This window comes from Chionomys nivalis, chromosome 5 (assembly GCF_950005125.1).
Source record: "Chionomys nivalis chromosome 5, mChiNiv1.1, whole genome shotgun sequence".
In the NCBI taxonomy this organism is placed as follows: Eukaryota; Metazoa; Chordata; class Mammalia; order Rodentia; family Cricetidae; genus Chionomys; species Chionomys nivalis.
Window position 1 is genome coordinate 87,753,552 of NC_080090.1, and position 14,003 is coordinate 87,767,554.

General features: G+C 46.0%; 1 protein-coding gene across 5 annotated transcripts in view; it reads left to right on the top strand.

Annotated features, from left to right (window-relative positions):
- Srgap2 (SLIT-ROBO Rho GTPase activating protein 2) overlaps nt 1-14,003 on the top strand; it is a 219,951-nt gene that overhangs the window by 201,311 nt on the left and 4,637 nt on the right. For 3 of the 5 annotated variants that reach the window (XM_057769172.1, XM_057769170.1, XM_057769171.1), the window contains exons 18-22: nt 205-429; nt 3,918-3,997; nt 5,863-6,043; nt 8,128-8,274; nt 12,072-12,396. In XM_057769172.1, coding sequence (XP_057625155.1) covers nt 205-429; nt 3,918-3,997; nt 5,863-6,043; nt 8,128-8,274; nt 12,072-12,396 — 958 coding nt within the window. Of the gene's footprint in view, nt 1-204; nt 430-3,917; nt 3,998-5,862; nt 6,044-8,127; nt 8,275-9,035; nt 12,046-12,071; nt 12,397-14,003 lie in introns of those variants that run through there. The other 2 variants (XM_057769173.1, XM_057769174.1) reach the window with 2 other exon arrangements.

A 14,003-nucleotide genomic window follows, 5' to 3' on the forward strand; every position in this document is an offset into this window, starting at 1 on the left:
TATGTCTTTCTTCTCCTGGGCTCCTGAATAGCTGTCAGTAGTCATTCCCTTCTTGCCACCTGACTCTCCAGAAGGTCTCTGATGCCCAGAAAGGCAGGTGGCAGTTTGTGGACTTACGACTTTCCTTCTGGCAATGTCTCTTATGTTTGTGTTTTCTGGGCATTCATGTGAGCTTTCCAATCCCCGCTTCCCCTTTTCCTCCAGCTTATCACAGTTCAGTGACGAGAACATGATGGACCCCTACAACCTTGCCATCTGCTTCGGGCCCTCACTGATGTCAGTGCCAGAGGGCCACGACCAGGTGTCCTGTCAAGCACACGTGAATGAACTGATTAAAACCATCATCATCCAACATGAGAACATCTTCCCAAGTCCCAGGGAGCTGGAGGGCCCCATCTACAGCAGAGGAGGAAGCATGGAGGATTACTGGTAAGGGCCATGGAGGGGAAAAAGGGAGGGAATGCCTGATAATAACTGGTATAGGGGCCAGATGGTCAAGCAAAACCCAGAAGGAAACAGCCAGGTTCTCCCACCCCCCACTTACAGGTTCTGCAGGTGGCAGGATCTGGCCATTCTCCCATCTTGGACACACCTACAAAATGAGTGTCTCTTCACCCACTTCCTTTTTTTTGAGTGTTGGATAAGTAGGGACCATCCTGAAAGATAATGACAACATCAGGGATTGGAGAGTTTACAAAGTGGTCTTTAGACCTGCTGTTCTTCAGGCCACAGTACCCAAGCTGTGTGTTGTGATGGAGACAGAGCTGGGCCCCAGGGAATCCTGTTCTTAGGAAGAGGAGTCTGCATGTGAGGCACAGTCTCCTGACTGAGTTTGTAAGATGGCACACCAAAATGCTTTCAGAGAATTGTGATGAGAAAAAGTGTAAATATATTTGGGGTGGTTAGATACAGTTCCACCCCCTAGAAAAGTACAAGATTGGGTAGACAAGGTTTTTCATGACCTAGCCTGAGAACAGAATTCTGAAAATAACCTTGGGGTACATTTGTGTTAGACTACCTCTTTTAGATGAACAAATATTTCCAAAAAGTGGAATAATACTTCCCTTTTATAGATAAACTCCTTGCAACCCAGAGAGGCCAGTGCAACACACCCCAGTAATTGGGAAGCCAACCCTGGCCACCTATCTTCTAGGATAAAGCTCCATCCAGCACCCACACAGATACTGTAATACCGCTTTACAGTGCCGTTTCAACCAGATACAGAGGCAGTGGCCTTTCTCTTAACCCTGGTGTCCCATACCCCTTCCCTTCTTTCCTAATTGGTTTTTCAATAGAAGTTGAAGACATAAGCCAGCTGAAATCAGATTCCATCTAAATTTAGCATCTGAAACCAATCCTTCCAGCCTCATTGCTATCAACCACGGTAGGAAAGGACAAGGCATGTGTTTCCTTAATTAGTCGCCACTTGGTTCATGGTTCTCCATGACCCCCACAGAACCGTTGCCCAAGGAGTGGAGAAAATAACATTGGTAGCTCTGTGAACTTCCTATGGCAGTGGCATCCATGGATCCACTCTCTCCTCGACTTCTGATCCTAGGTATGCATCTGAGCAGGCACCCCAGGTAGCTGGCTTAGAGACAAAGCTTTCTGTCACTTGGCAGGTGGTCCATGGTGACCAGGGCTGTAGGCCCATTGGGTGAACTCCTGCACAAGTAGTTAAGAACTGGGAAGTAGTGCCTTCGGTTCTTGCCTTTACCTGTAAAGTTGGCCTTCGCTGCTGCTGCTACTTCTTTTTTATTTTCTTTTTCTTTTTTTGGTTCTTCAAGACAGGGTTTCTCTGTAGCCTTAGAGCCTGTCCTGGCACTCACTCTGTAGATCAGACTCTCCTTGAACTCACAGAGATCTGCCTGCCTCTGCCTCCCAAGTGCTGGGATTAAAGGCGTGTGTGTGCCACCCGCCTGGCTGGCCTTCACTTCTTAAATGTCAAATCACTGCAGGTTCTGGACCAATGAAGGGGCATAGTACTCCAGCTCCCTGATACCCAGTCCCTACCCAGGGACCAGAGGCCAAGCAGTGTGCTTTGCCAGGATGCGCACATGAAAGTTCTTTCTTCTAGACTCCTCCCAGGTGTTTCCTCAGCCCTTACCCCATGTGTTACATATGTGATATTTGTTGGAATATACTGCACAGGTAGTCAGGGAATATTTGTGCCACTGTCCCAGGCCTTGGGCCAGAGGCAACAAGGGGCAGTTGTTAGTGACCTTGTTCCTAACCTCTCTTATTTAGGAAAAAAGAGAGATACTGCCACAGGGAGCTAAGGCAGTGAAAAAGATAAGCCCCTAAAACCAGGAGAGTAGCCAAATGACCAGAACCATCAGAGAAGAGGCACAAGGCAAAGTCCATTTCTGCAGTTAGTCCCCAAACTGGATTCTGGTTGCCTGAGACTGCTGCTGGAACCTTGGACCTTGGGTATTGATAGGGTTGGGCTTGTTGTCAGCGCCAGAGGTGTAGGAGGGGAGAAGCGTGGGATTTTAGGACTACATGGAACCTCAAAAAGTATCATACCATGGTGCTGATTTCAAAGTGGAAAGCCCAAACCAACAGCACCAGATCCTATGGTATCAAAGTGAAATCAGATGCTCCAACCCCGACAGATCTTGTGACTCAGAAAAGCTCAGGGTGGGATAATATATGATTTTTTAACAAGCCCTCCAGGGCTCCGTGCAGTGTGAGAACTAATGCTCTGATGCCTTAGTGGATGTACAGGAATGAACCTTTGCCCTGGGTACCACTGATGCATTTCCAGAATGCCACCAAACCCATGGGTTTTTAGGCCCAGAAAACAGTGAGGAAATACCCACTTTTTTTTTTCAAACAAAGAAGAATCCCTATTGATGTTCTACCAGAGTATTCTCTGGAGCTTAAGAGCCCTCCTAGGACTGGCTTTACTTGGCTCTAAGGAGTTGCCTAGAGGGAAAGGCTTGTGTCCTGGGTGGAGAGCAGTTCCATGGCAGTAGGCAGTGGAGTGTGATGTTCCAGGATAGACCTGCCCGGAAGGATTTGTTGTTGGCACCTATGGCCAGAGGAGAAAACTACAGACAGGGTGAGAGGGTTATTCCTGATCTTGAAGAACATCCATCTCCTCCCTGAGGATAAAAGAAGAAATACTTACTTAGTAACTTGTATCTGTTCTCAACTCTACCTGGGATGATTTAAGAGAACATAAATTTTTCTTAAGAACTTGGCTGAGCTTTCATCCCCTGGCCTTTAGTAAAATCTAATCTACAACAGATCCTTTTACCTTTGCTCTTGGTTTCCATTCAGCCACTACTCACTTCCTAGTTTCTCATCAGTGCACAGGCTAATAAGTCACGCAGCACCTAAAAGGAAGCTGAAAGGAGGAACACTTACTAAGCGCCCTCATGCCAAAGTCTTGGCTGCATTACACCAATGACTCCTCACACAACTGTCTATTAAAAAACAATAAAAACAAAACACAGCTAAACAGCAGTCAAACATCAAAGTCAGTTTTCAGGTCCAGTTGTTCCTGATAATACATACATAAATACATACATACATACATACATACATACATACACACACACATACATACCAGGGCTTCCCTTTTTGCCATGCTCCCTCCTTAAGAACCAGGAATGGATTCATGAAGAGAATTGACCTGAGTAATTGAGTTGTTCCGTGTGTTCCGAAGAGTTTATTTGTAACTTCAAAGACCTTCCCTTTCTCTCAAGGCACTTTAAGTCCCAAGCGGTGACAAGTGGTTGAGGAACAGAACCTCCAGAGATCCTTTATTCTTAGCAGTTGATGGCTGTGGACTTAGAGTATAGCAAACCCACAGCTATTGTGATGCCTTTCTGTACCAAGGAGGCTGTGCCAAGAGGAAGAAGAAAACTTTAGGAGCAAACACTGATGTCCCAGTTATTCTTCTTTTGCAGTGACAGCACTCATGGAGAGACTACCTCTGCTGAAGACTGCACCCAGGATGTGACAGCAGAGCACCACACGAGTGAGGATGGTATGCTATGGCTCTTAGGAAAGCAGACATGATTGTGTCTTGTGCAGTCAATAAACTCTGCTGTCCAGAGGACCCTAAAGAGAAGAAAGGAGTTTCTTATCTCTCCTTTCCTTGGAGGGACATTCTCACAGAAGAGATTAAATCAGAGGAGAATAGCTAGACCTTTTGTAGTCCTTCGGCTTCTTTGCCCCTCCTCTTAATTCCCTATCTAGCATGAGTCCGGTAGATAGAAGCCCCTAATGCTGCCAGGTTACTGGAAACCAAAGCAAAGCAAAGCTCATTTAAAAAACATCAAGCCTGGGGAGTAGAGATGCTAGGTGCCAAGAATTCAACAAAAGCCAAGTAAGGGGAGTGAGAATGAGGACACAGAAACCACACACTTGCATGCCTGCCAACTGGAAAAATTGACCCCTTCCAAAGTATAGATTTGTGTGTGCTGAACAGCCTGTGAGTGTGCATCCGGGGTGGAATGCTCAACTGTCATCCTCCAGCCCCTCTGGAGTGCCCATGATTTATTAGAGTCTGCCAGCCAGCACATTTTCCCTGCCTCCAGCCGTTCTACACCTCCATTTCTGGATCACTTGGTCTCTGGAAGTCTCAACAGTTGACAAGGGGCCTCAGAATTTTATGGGAAGAAGAATGAAATGGCACAATCTACAGAACCTTGCCTGCCCCCCCCCCCCCCGCGCCTTTAGAAATACTGCAATATTTGGAGGATTTGAAGCTTTTGAAGGAGAGATAGAACTTCTTGTTTAGATCGTAGTGTTAGAAGGGTCAGTATGATCTTTATGAGAGACAAAAGTATTACTAGAGAATTCAGTATTCAGAATTCTCATACTGCCTTGTTCTCATACTCTTAGAGGTTTTATCTCTAGTGAGAGAAATAGGGCAGATGAAAAAGCAAGAGTCAAGGGATGTGCCCGAGGCTGTAGAGAACTGAGACTGGACTACTAAGACAGGAGTTCTGCAGTGGAATCTTCAGCCAGTCCATTTAGGAGCAAACTTTCCACCCAGAGCTTTGTGGGCGTGGGTTTATTTTTAATCAGCCTTCCTCCCTGCAGTGGTATTTATAAAATAATGGTCTATATCTTAGAGCGCCTTCTATTTACTATCTAGTCTCTCCTGCAGCTGAAAACAGAGACGTAACGACAGCAGTGCCTGTGTGCATATGTCACAGTGCTGGGCACCAAGTTTTCACAGATTGTAATTGACTCCCCATAACCAACTTCATGAAAAAGAGTACTATTCCTGTCATCTCATTTTGTAGATAAGGAAAGAAAAGCCCACATGGAAGTAAAAACACATTGCACTTACAAGCCCCCTTTAACTTTTCTAATTGTTTTCATTTGCATTTTCCATAAATGTGTTACAAACCACTTTCCATGTTTTACATTCTACTGGGATGAATGAATAACACAAATAAATTACTTAAAATATGGTATGATTCAAGTGTTAGATGGCTGATAGATTACTAAGTGATCAGAAGAGAAATAATGCTCAAAAATGCAGTGTGATGGGCTCGATATAAAGTTCAGTGGTAAATCACTTTTCTTTGAACACCCACGTCTGAAGCCCTGAACTCAATTCACGGCACTGCCTAAAAGAAAGGAAAAATGCAGAATGACAAGTTGGATGATAGATGGAACTGGCATAAAGGACTGTGGAATCAGCAAAGAAGTTATCAGGGAAGCAGCGTCTCCATGTGTTATTACCCCCAGCAGAAGAGGGGGCTAGGCAGGAGAGAATGCCAGGCTGTTAAGATTATCCTCCCACCTCTGTAAATCCAGCTCGTTAGGCTTTTCATCCAGTTTCCTGCATCTGTAGGTCCCAGAAACATATGTTTCGTTCTTTTCTGCCTTCCCCAGAATGTGAGCCCATTGAGGCCATTGCTAAGTTTGACTACGTAGGCCGGACAGCCCGGGAGCTATCTTTTAAGAAGGGAGCATCTCTGCTGCTTTACCAGCGAGCTTCTGATGATTGGTGGGAAGGCCGGCACAATGGTATAGACGGACTCATCCCCCATCAGTACATCGTAGTCCAAGACACGTAAGTGGGACCCTGGCACCTTTGAGGATGGTCTCTAATGCACTGTGGGAGTGAGACTTCAATTCTGGAACTGTAGGAGCATGAGGGAGACTAATTCCCAAAACAGTTCGCAGGCTTAAAGTTCCATGGAGAACACCCTACCCCGGCAACTCAGTCTCCTCACTTTCTCTTCTCCCTTTAAATTGCCCCTTAATTCATTTGTTTTAGAAATGGGCCAGTCAGTATTTATATTTCTGTCTTATGAGTGATAGTGTGGACTTTTTAATTTGACCATGCCTATTTCCTTTCTGGAAAGGTCATGTTTTTTGCTTCTTTGGTTTTTTGGTTTCGTGAGACAGGGTTTCTCTGCAGCTTTTGAAGCCTGTCCTGGAAGTCACTCTGTAGACCAGGCTGGCCTCAAACTCACAGAGATCCACCTGCTTCTGCCTCCTAAGTGCTGGGATTAAGGGCATGTGCCACCATCGCATTGCCTTCTCTGTCTTCCATGTGTGCATTTTTGTTTTTTGAGAGAAGGTCTCTGTCTTAGTTAGGGCTATGATTGCTATGATGAAACACTATGACCAAAGCAGCTTGGGGAAAGGGGGGTTATTTGGCTTACACTTCCATCACTAAGGATGTCAGAATGGGAAACAGGGCTGGAACCTGGAGGTAGGAGCTGATGCAGAGGCCATGAAGGAGTGCTGCTTACTGGCTTACTCCTAATGGCTTGCTCAGCCTTTCTTACAGAATTCAAAACCAACATCCCATGGATAGCACCACCCACAGTGAACTGGGCCCTCACCAATCAGTCACTAATTAAGAAAATGCCCTCCAGTAGGATCTTTTTGGCTCAGATGAGGTTCCCTCCTTCTAGCTTGTGTCAAGTTGACATAAGACCAGCCAATAGTCTCAGCTGTAACCTAGGCTGCCTTGAGCTCACTATATATGACTCATAGCAGTCCTACTGCCTCAGCCTCCCCCATGCTAAGCTTACAGGCATGAGCCACCAGACTTGGCTTCTTTTTAAACAACTACCTAAACCCCAACCTACTAAGCCATTGATAGTAATTTCCGCCTGCAAATGAAAATTGACAGGTTACTTTTTAGGAGAAATCTAGCTCAGAAAACATGATGAAAAAAGAAAAGTAAGGCAAAGAGGAAAAAGGATGTCGGAGAACCGGGGAAACCAGAGCGGGCTCTAGAGATCTTATCAGATAGGCTGTGTTGGTTCCCACCCTTTGAAGCAATATCTCCTAGGCAGGAAGTAGTAAACCTTGTAGCCTACCCAAACTTGCTTCCTTGTTCCTTTGCCCTAACTCTGCCCTCACACACTTCTTTAGGATTCAGCATTCTCACTGTTTTTAGTCCTTCCCTTACTATTATTTTTTTAAAGGTTGATATCCTGAATGAGTCTACACCCTCTCAGCCTCTCCTGGGCTCGTTCTTCGGAGAATTCCTCCCTGTGTTAATAACATCACAAAGCTGGTGGCAATCTGTGCGTGGACAGAACCCTCCCAAATTTAGCATTATATCTTCACTACGGGATCGAGAGAAGATGAATTGTGGGGGAGAAGGGCCTTTTTTTGTCATCAGTAGCCAAAGGGGCAAGGAGAGCAGTGGAGAAACCTGGGATCATCTTGGATGCTCTGAGTGAGGCTAGATGTGCTACAACAGTGGCCATGTGTCCACACCCTGCCTCAACGCTGGCTCTCCCTCCAGAGCTACTCCAGAGCTTCCTGTCCTTACCAGCAGTGCTCAGGATCACAGATAAACACAGCCTGGACTTGCACCTCCTTCTCCAGGAGGTGGTTCCCTCATGGCCGCCCCATGAGATGCCTTAAATCCAGGTGTCCCTAGCCAAGTTTTCCTGAGGAGCTGAGGATCAAATAGAACTCAGTGGATTATTTATTTTTATTTACACAACTCTCCAAAGGCCCTCAGGTTTCCTTGCCCCTGTTCACAAAATTAGCCCCACCAGGGGTTACTGCTGCCTCCAAGCTGTGTGGGGTTGTCTGTATGTCTGGGGGGGGGGGGCATCTTGCTGATTTAACACTGCTTTTGTATTGTTTTCCCTTTTCCCTACCTACCTGTCCCTTCTGCCCCAGCGAGGATGGTGTCGTGGAGAGGTCCAGCCCCAAGTCTGAGATTGAGGTCTTGTCTGAGCCACCTGAAGAAAAGGTGACAGCCAGAACGGGGGCCAGCTGTCCCAGTGGGGGTCATGTAGCTGATATTTATCTTGCAAACATCAACAAGTAAGCTCTGCTTTTCATTTTCTGCTCCCCTAAATGATTCACTCACTCAGCCTCACCCCTGGCCTAACCCACCCTGCTCCTGTGCTGAATGCAGGGCTCCCAGCTCTCCCAACCTAACAGTCTCCATGTGTTTGCTGCTGCAAGGTGGATGGTGGGGCTGAGGAGGCTCACGTGGGTCTGAGGGCAGGCCCAGCCTCCAGCTGTCTGTTGTCATCCTGTGGTACTCTGTCTGTTCCACAGTGTCTGTCTGCTCAGACTTCCTGGCAGTCTTAGCCAAACCTTCATCAAAGCTTTGACCACCTTATGCAACTTGGTTTTGTGCTATTTCTTATCAGTGCCTTCACTTTTCCAATTCTTATTCAAATAGTATTTGGTATCTTCTTTGACCCTTGTCTGTCTGAAGATTCAGAATTTCATATGTCTTCCACCAGGCTACTGTCCACCAGGTGGGCTTACTTAGACGTCATGTATCTGGTTCTTCCTATCCTGCATTCATGGCAATGGAAAAGGGAAGAGCACTGAGCCCAAGGAAGGCTTTGTCCTGAGCTCCTAAACCATCCTGTGACCTTCGCTCCTTTTCACACTAGCAGAAATCACTTTTCATTTTTTCTTGTTGCTTTAGCACTGTGTATTATCCTTCCCTAGCAGTCCCTCTGCAGATGCCCACTCCTGTCAGCAGGCTTACTCTGACCCCAGCTTTCATTGTGGCCATTAGCAGTATTCTGAGGTTCTAACTCCATCCACACCTGCTGGCTATCTAGAGGGATTCCTCGTTCGCCCGCCCATGAGCTGCTGCCTCCCCAAGAGGCACTCAGGCTATTGGAGAACTAATCTCATCTCAAGGGGCCAGACACCAAGTCCTACAGACCTCTTTCCGCCAGACCCTGAACTGTGGCCCAGTGCCAGGAGGATGACAAGCCCCGAGGCACTCCTGGTGAACATGGATTGGAGATGACGTACAGTTTGTATTCCTTCCGACTTTGGAGGGGTGAAATGATTTGCACTTTGAAACCCTGTTAACCATAGCCTCTGGACACTGAGACTGGAAGGAGAATAAAAGATGCTTATTGTTTTTAAACTCTATGAGGTTGCCAGATCTCTTGGCTTTTTTCCAACCAGACAATAGAGGGGGTTGGGGGACATGGATCTTTCCTATCTCTTTCACACTCAAGTTCATCTGGTTTATTCAGCTCACTTCCTCAGTATAGTCATAATTTAATCCAGACCAGCAGACAAGTTGAGGATTTTATACTTCCCTCCAGTCTGCTAGGAGGGCAGGCTAGTAAAAAGTAGCTGCCAGTTAATCACATTTTTTTTCATTATATACAAATCTGCATTAATTACGAGCCTGCAAGCACAAGGCTATGAGCTTATTAAGCCAGAAACCAAGGCTGGATAGTGGAGGGGAGGTTAGATATTTATTTAGGCACTTTTATTTTTGGTTTTTTTTTTTTTTTTTATGGTGTTGGGGATAGAACTCAACAAGCCACATATACAGACAGAGCACTCTACTGCCAAGCTGCAGCTTCATCCCTGGGTATTAAATTTTAAGTCAACATATATTTGATAACATTTTACAAAGAATTACAGAGAACAAAAGCTAAAAACATCTGATAGAAAGTCAAAGTTGTTCCCTTAAACTCCTTGCTTGGTGGTATTAAGATTCTTATGATGAATTTCCTGGGGACAGGGCATAATCAAACCGTGTCAACATGATCTGCTCAAGCTTTCCCAGGCACCAGCCAATCAATGTATGAGTGACAGCCTCAGTATGAGTCTGCCTTTCCACCTCCCAGCTGCCTCCAGAACAGTGCTCCCATGAAACTTGAGCTTCCTGATTGCCTTGGAGAACTCTCTCCTCCTGGGCCCTCTCATCTGATTAACTCCTCCTCAGCCTCCAAGACTTGATCTAAAGTTTCCCTATTTGGGTAAGCCTTCCTGACACCCTGAGTTCCTTAAGGTTGAAAATAATACCCTCATTCTGCATTCCAAAATGGCTTGAGTTGTTGGTACTCGGTGCAGTGCCTGGTTCCTCCTCCAGGCTGAGCTTCTTGTTTTGTTTTTTTGGCTGTACCTGCATTTATTGAACATGCCCCCATAAATATAAACAGTCCATTACATCTTTGGAAAGAGAAAAATGATTGCTATGTACATTCCTCACTGAGCTCTTCCAGGCCACTCTAGAGTCACTTCTCCGCATCATTTTCAAAGAACTGTTCTTCAGCTCTTGGACTGTGCTCCAAAGGAAGCTTCCTTGCTTCCTCACGCTGCCCTTTTAATATTATTCACATCTGAAGTCTACTCCTGCCCTGGGTGAGAACTTTGTTCTAGTCTCAGCTGGCTGAGCTCCTTGTAATCAGCATCTCTGTCTTCCTCGTCTTTGTGCCCCAGATAGAGCCTGGGATGGCACTACCACAGTCCCCTAAGTCTGCCTTCTCAGCAGTTCTGATCTGTGAGTCAGCCATTCTTAAATGGAAAAAGGAAATCAGCAGAGTTCTTAGGGTGTGACGTTTGAATTTAATCCCACATCCTATATTAACCATCTGCTTTGTGCCAAGCATCAGTGCTAGCTGTTGAGAGCTCAGAGTCTGGCAAGGCAAAAGACCATATGGAGGTAACTGAAAAGCTGGCGTATGGAAGCACCGAAGGAAGATGTGAAGGAGGAATCTCTTCTGTCTGTAGTTGAAGGTACTAGTGTCGTGGGAAACTTCGCAAAGGACGGCTCATGGCAGCAGGGCCTTCCGAAACTAAAGATCATCCTCTTTCTGGTTGAGAATGGCTGACTCACGCGGCTAGGATCTGCCTAGCAGCCACATTCATGGAGAGGCTGCTGGGCCACACCCTACTGGCCCTAGAAAGATAAAGCAGACCTCAGCTGTAAGCAGCACAAGAACTGACTGACTTAAGACATTAGCTATACTTCAGAGATGGCCCCCAGTCTGCAGTCCTACCATTAGCATGCTGATTCCAGCTCAGCCCATCTTCCTCAATAGATTCAATATCAGAGCTCAGTAGACTCAATATCAGAGCTACACAGCTGCTATCTGAACTAGCAGCTTGATGACATCTTAATTGAGGTCCTTTAAAATCTGGTTCAAAAAAATAAAATTATTCAGTAGTAAACAGTACCCATATAGCTAGGACCCAACTATAATCATCCCATCACAGGGTCGTTTCAGAGCCTTTGTGGTATGAAATAAATTGGCCCAGGGCTGGGTGACTTAGGAGTTGTACCCTTTCTATCCTAAGATTAGGCACATGGTGAGTCCTCTGTGCCACTGCAGTTTCTTGAAAAATCTCTTCCATGTCTATGAACAAGAACTAGCTTTTTGCCAGAGCTCAGATGTTGACAGGCTTGCTATAGTACAGTTGAGCAAACTGAAATTTGGGAAAGTTAACTCCTGTTTCCAGCAGTTCTCTCCTCCTTGGTGACGGTGAAACTTTCTCACCTGGGGCTTGGGTTTCTGTTCAGGCAGGCAATGGAGTGGGTCTTTTCATGAATCTTTATCCCATTAGAAACTTTCTCTTGAACAGGCAATTTTTTTCTGACAGCATCTTACATGTTTAGAACTCAAAGCTCACAACCACCAAGTAAGTATCCATTTCACCTTTGCCCAGGTAGGGGGTTGGAGGGAACCGATCCATAGAGAAAACAAGAGAAAGAAAAACTGAAGAAGTAGGGTATTCTGTGTGACTTTCTTTAGATGTTCCAGGTGCCAGCCTCTGCACCTCTGTCACCATCCTAGCTCCCTTGGACCCAGGGCTTCCTGATCAGATGCCATTTCTGTTTGTTGAAGGCAAAGGAAGCGTCCAGAATCTGGGAGCATCAGAAAAGCTTTTCGGAGTGACAACCATGGGCTGGGCAGTTCTCTGACTGACTCCTCCTCCCCGGGGGTGGGGGCTAGCTGCCGGCCATCCTCTCAGCCCATCATGAGCCAGAATCTCCCCAAGGAAGGGCCAGATAAGTGTTCCATCAGCGGCCATGGGAACCTCAACTCAATCAGCCGCCATTCATCCCTGAAGAACCGGCTGGACAGTCCACAGATCCGGAAGACTGCCACTGCAGGAAGGTCAAAAAGCTTCAATAACCATCGACCCATGGACCCCGAAGTCATTGCACAGGTAACTGAGGGGCCCTGAACAATAAGTAGGAAGTCTGCACTCATCAGTTACACTCAGAGCAGCCCCAGCTAATCAACAGAACTTACAACAGCCCAATCCTCTGTATGTTCTTTAGAGGGTGTAGCAAGTACCATACATGTGAACCTGCCAAGACAGCTTACTGAGCAGTCTGCCTATCCCTGTCTCCCCAACAAAACCTGAAAGGGGAATTGATAGAATCCTGTCTTCTTACTCGTATTCTGTTTACAGGCTGTTGACTTTTTTTTTTTTTTTTTTGGTTTTTTCGAGACAGGGTTTCTCTGTAGCTTTGGTGCCTGTCCCGGAACTAGCTCTTGTAGACCAGGCTGGCCTCGAACTCCCAGAGATCCGCCTGCCTCTGCCTCCCGAGTGCTGGGATTAAAGGCGTGTGCCACCACCACCCAGCCAGGCTGTTGACTTTTAAAGACAGCAGTTAAGAATATTTTGATTAAGGTCCATTAGTTCAAGTTTCATGTGTTAAGACACTAAGGTAGAGTCTGGGGAGATAGATGGCCCAGTAGATAAGAACACTTGCTACACAAGCAAGATGAGTTGAATTCAAATCCACAGTACCCACATAAAAGGCTAGTTTAGCCTTCTATGCCTGTAATCCCAGTGTTGGGGATTAAGGGCAGGCAGATTCCTAGAGCTTGCTGAACAGTCAGCCAGCCTAGCCAAAATAACAAGCTTCAAATTTAGTAAGAGTCCCTACAATAAGGTAGAGAGCACTAGAAGAGGATACCTGACATCTTCCTCTGGCCTCTGCACATAGAACACATACATGAAAAATTAGATGGATAGATAGGTAGATATATAGGTAGGTAGGCAGATGGAGACAGACAGAAAAATAGATGATAGAAACACAATAGTCAACTTTAGGGAAGCTAAGACTCAAATATAGGCCAGGTCCTATTTCTCTGTCCGTCCCTGTCACCCCATTTCATGAAGCTGATCTCTAATACTTGTAGGTAATTAGTCCACCATCTGATTCTATCTTAAAGATCCCAAAGTACTCTTGTTGCTTGAAGCTCAGGTAGTAGAAAGCTTCCAGCCCGCAGTTCCAGGTAACAGTGCAGATGAGCTCCCAGACTGCAGGGCTTTCTTTTTCATCTGCACCACATTGATGGCTCTGTTTTCCATGAAATATTAGAAAGCAAACTCGACCTCTAAACATCCAACTACTGGGGCTACTCCAAGCAGTTCTCTCAGACGTCTCTCCCAGCTATATAATTTTCATTAGAACAGGTAGGAACTAAGGGCTTGTTTTTGTCCTTTTCCTCGCCTCTTCTTCCGGGGTAATCTGGAAAGGGTAATAGAGGCTCTGTATTGTCTCTGTTGGTTTCGTTGGTGCTCTGCTTATGGAGATAAACCTCTTAGGCCCAGTGGTGAGCCCTGGGCCTGTGATGTCTTGCTTTGCTCATCTTCTATCCTGTTTAAGTTCCTGACAGCAATCTACCTTACACCATGGGAATCCTCCTTGATCCTCTTTTGGTCAGCCATTAACCAAAGTGTTAGACACTGTGAACATACTACCCACATTACAGGACAGAGCCAGGAAATAGAGTTCTTCCTGAGCATTCTAAAAGATT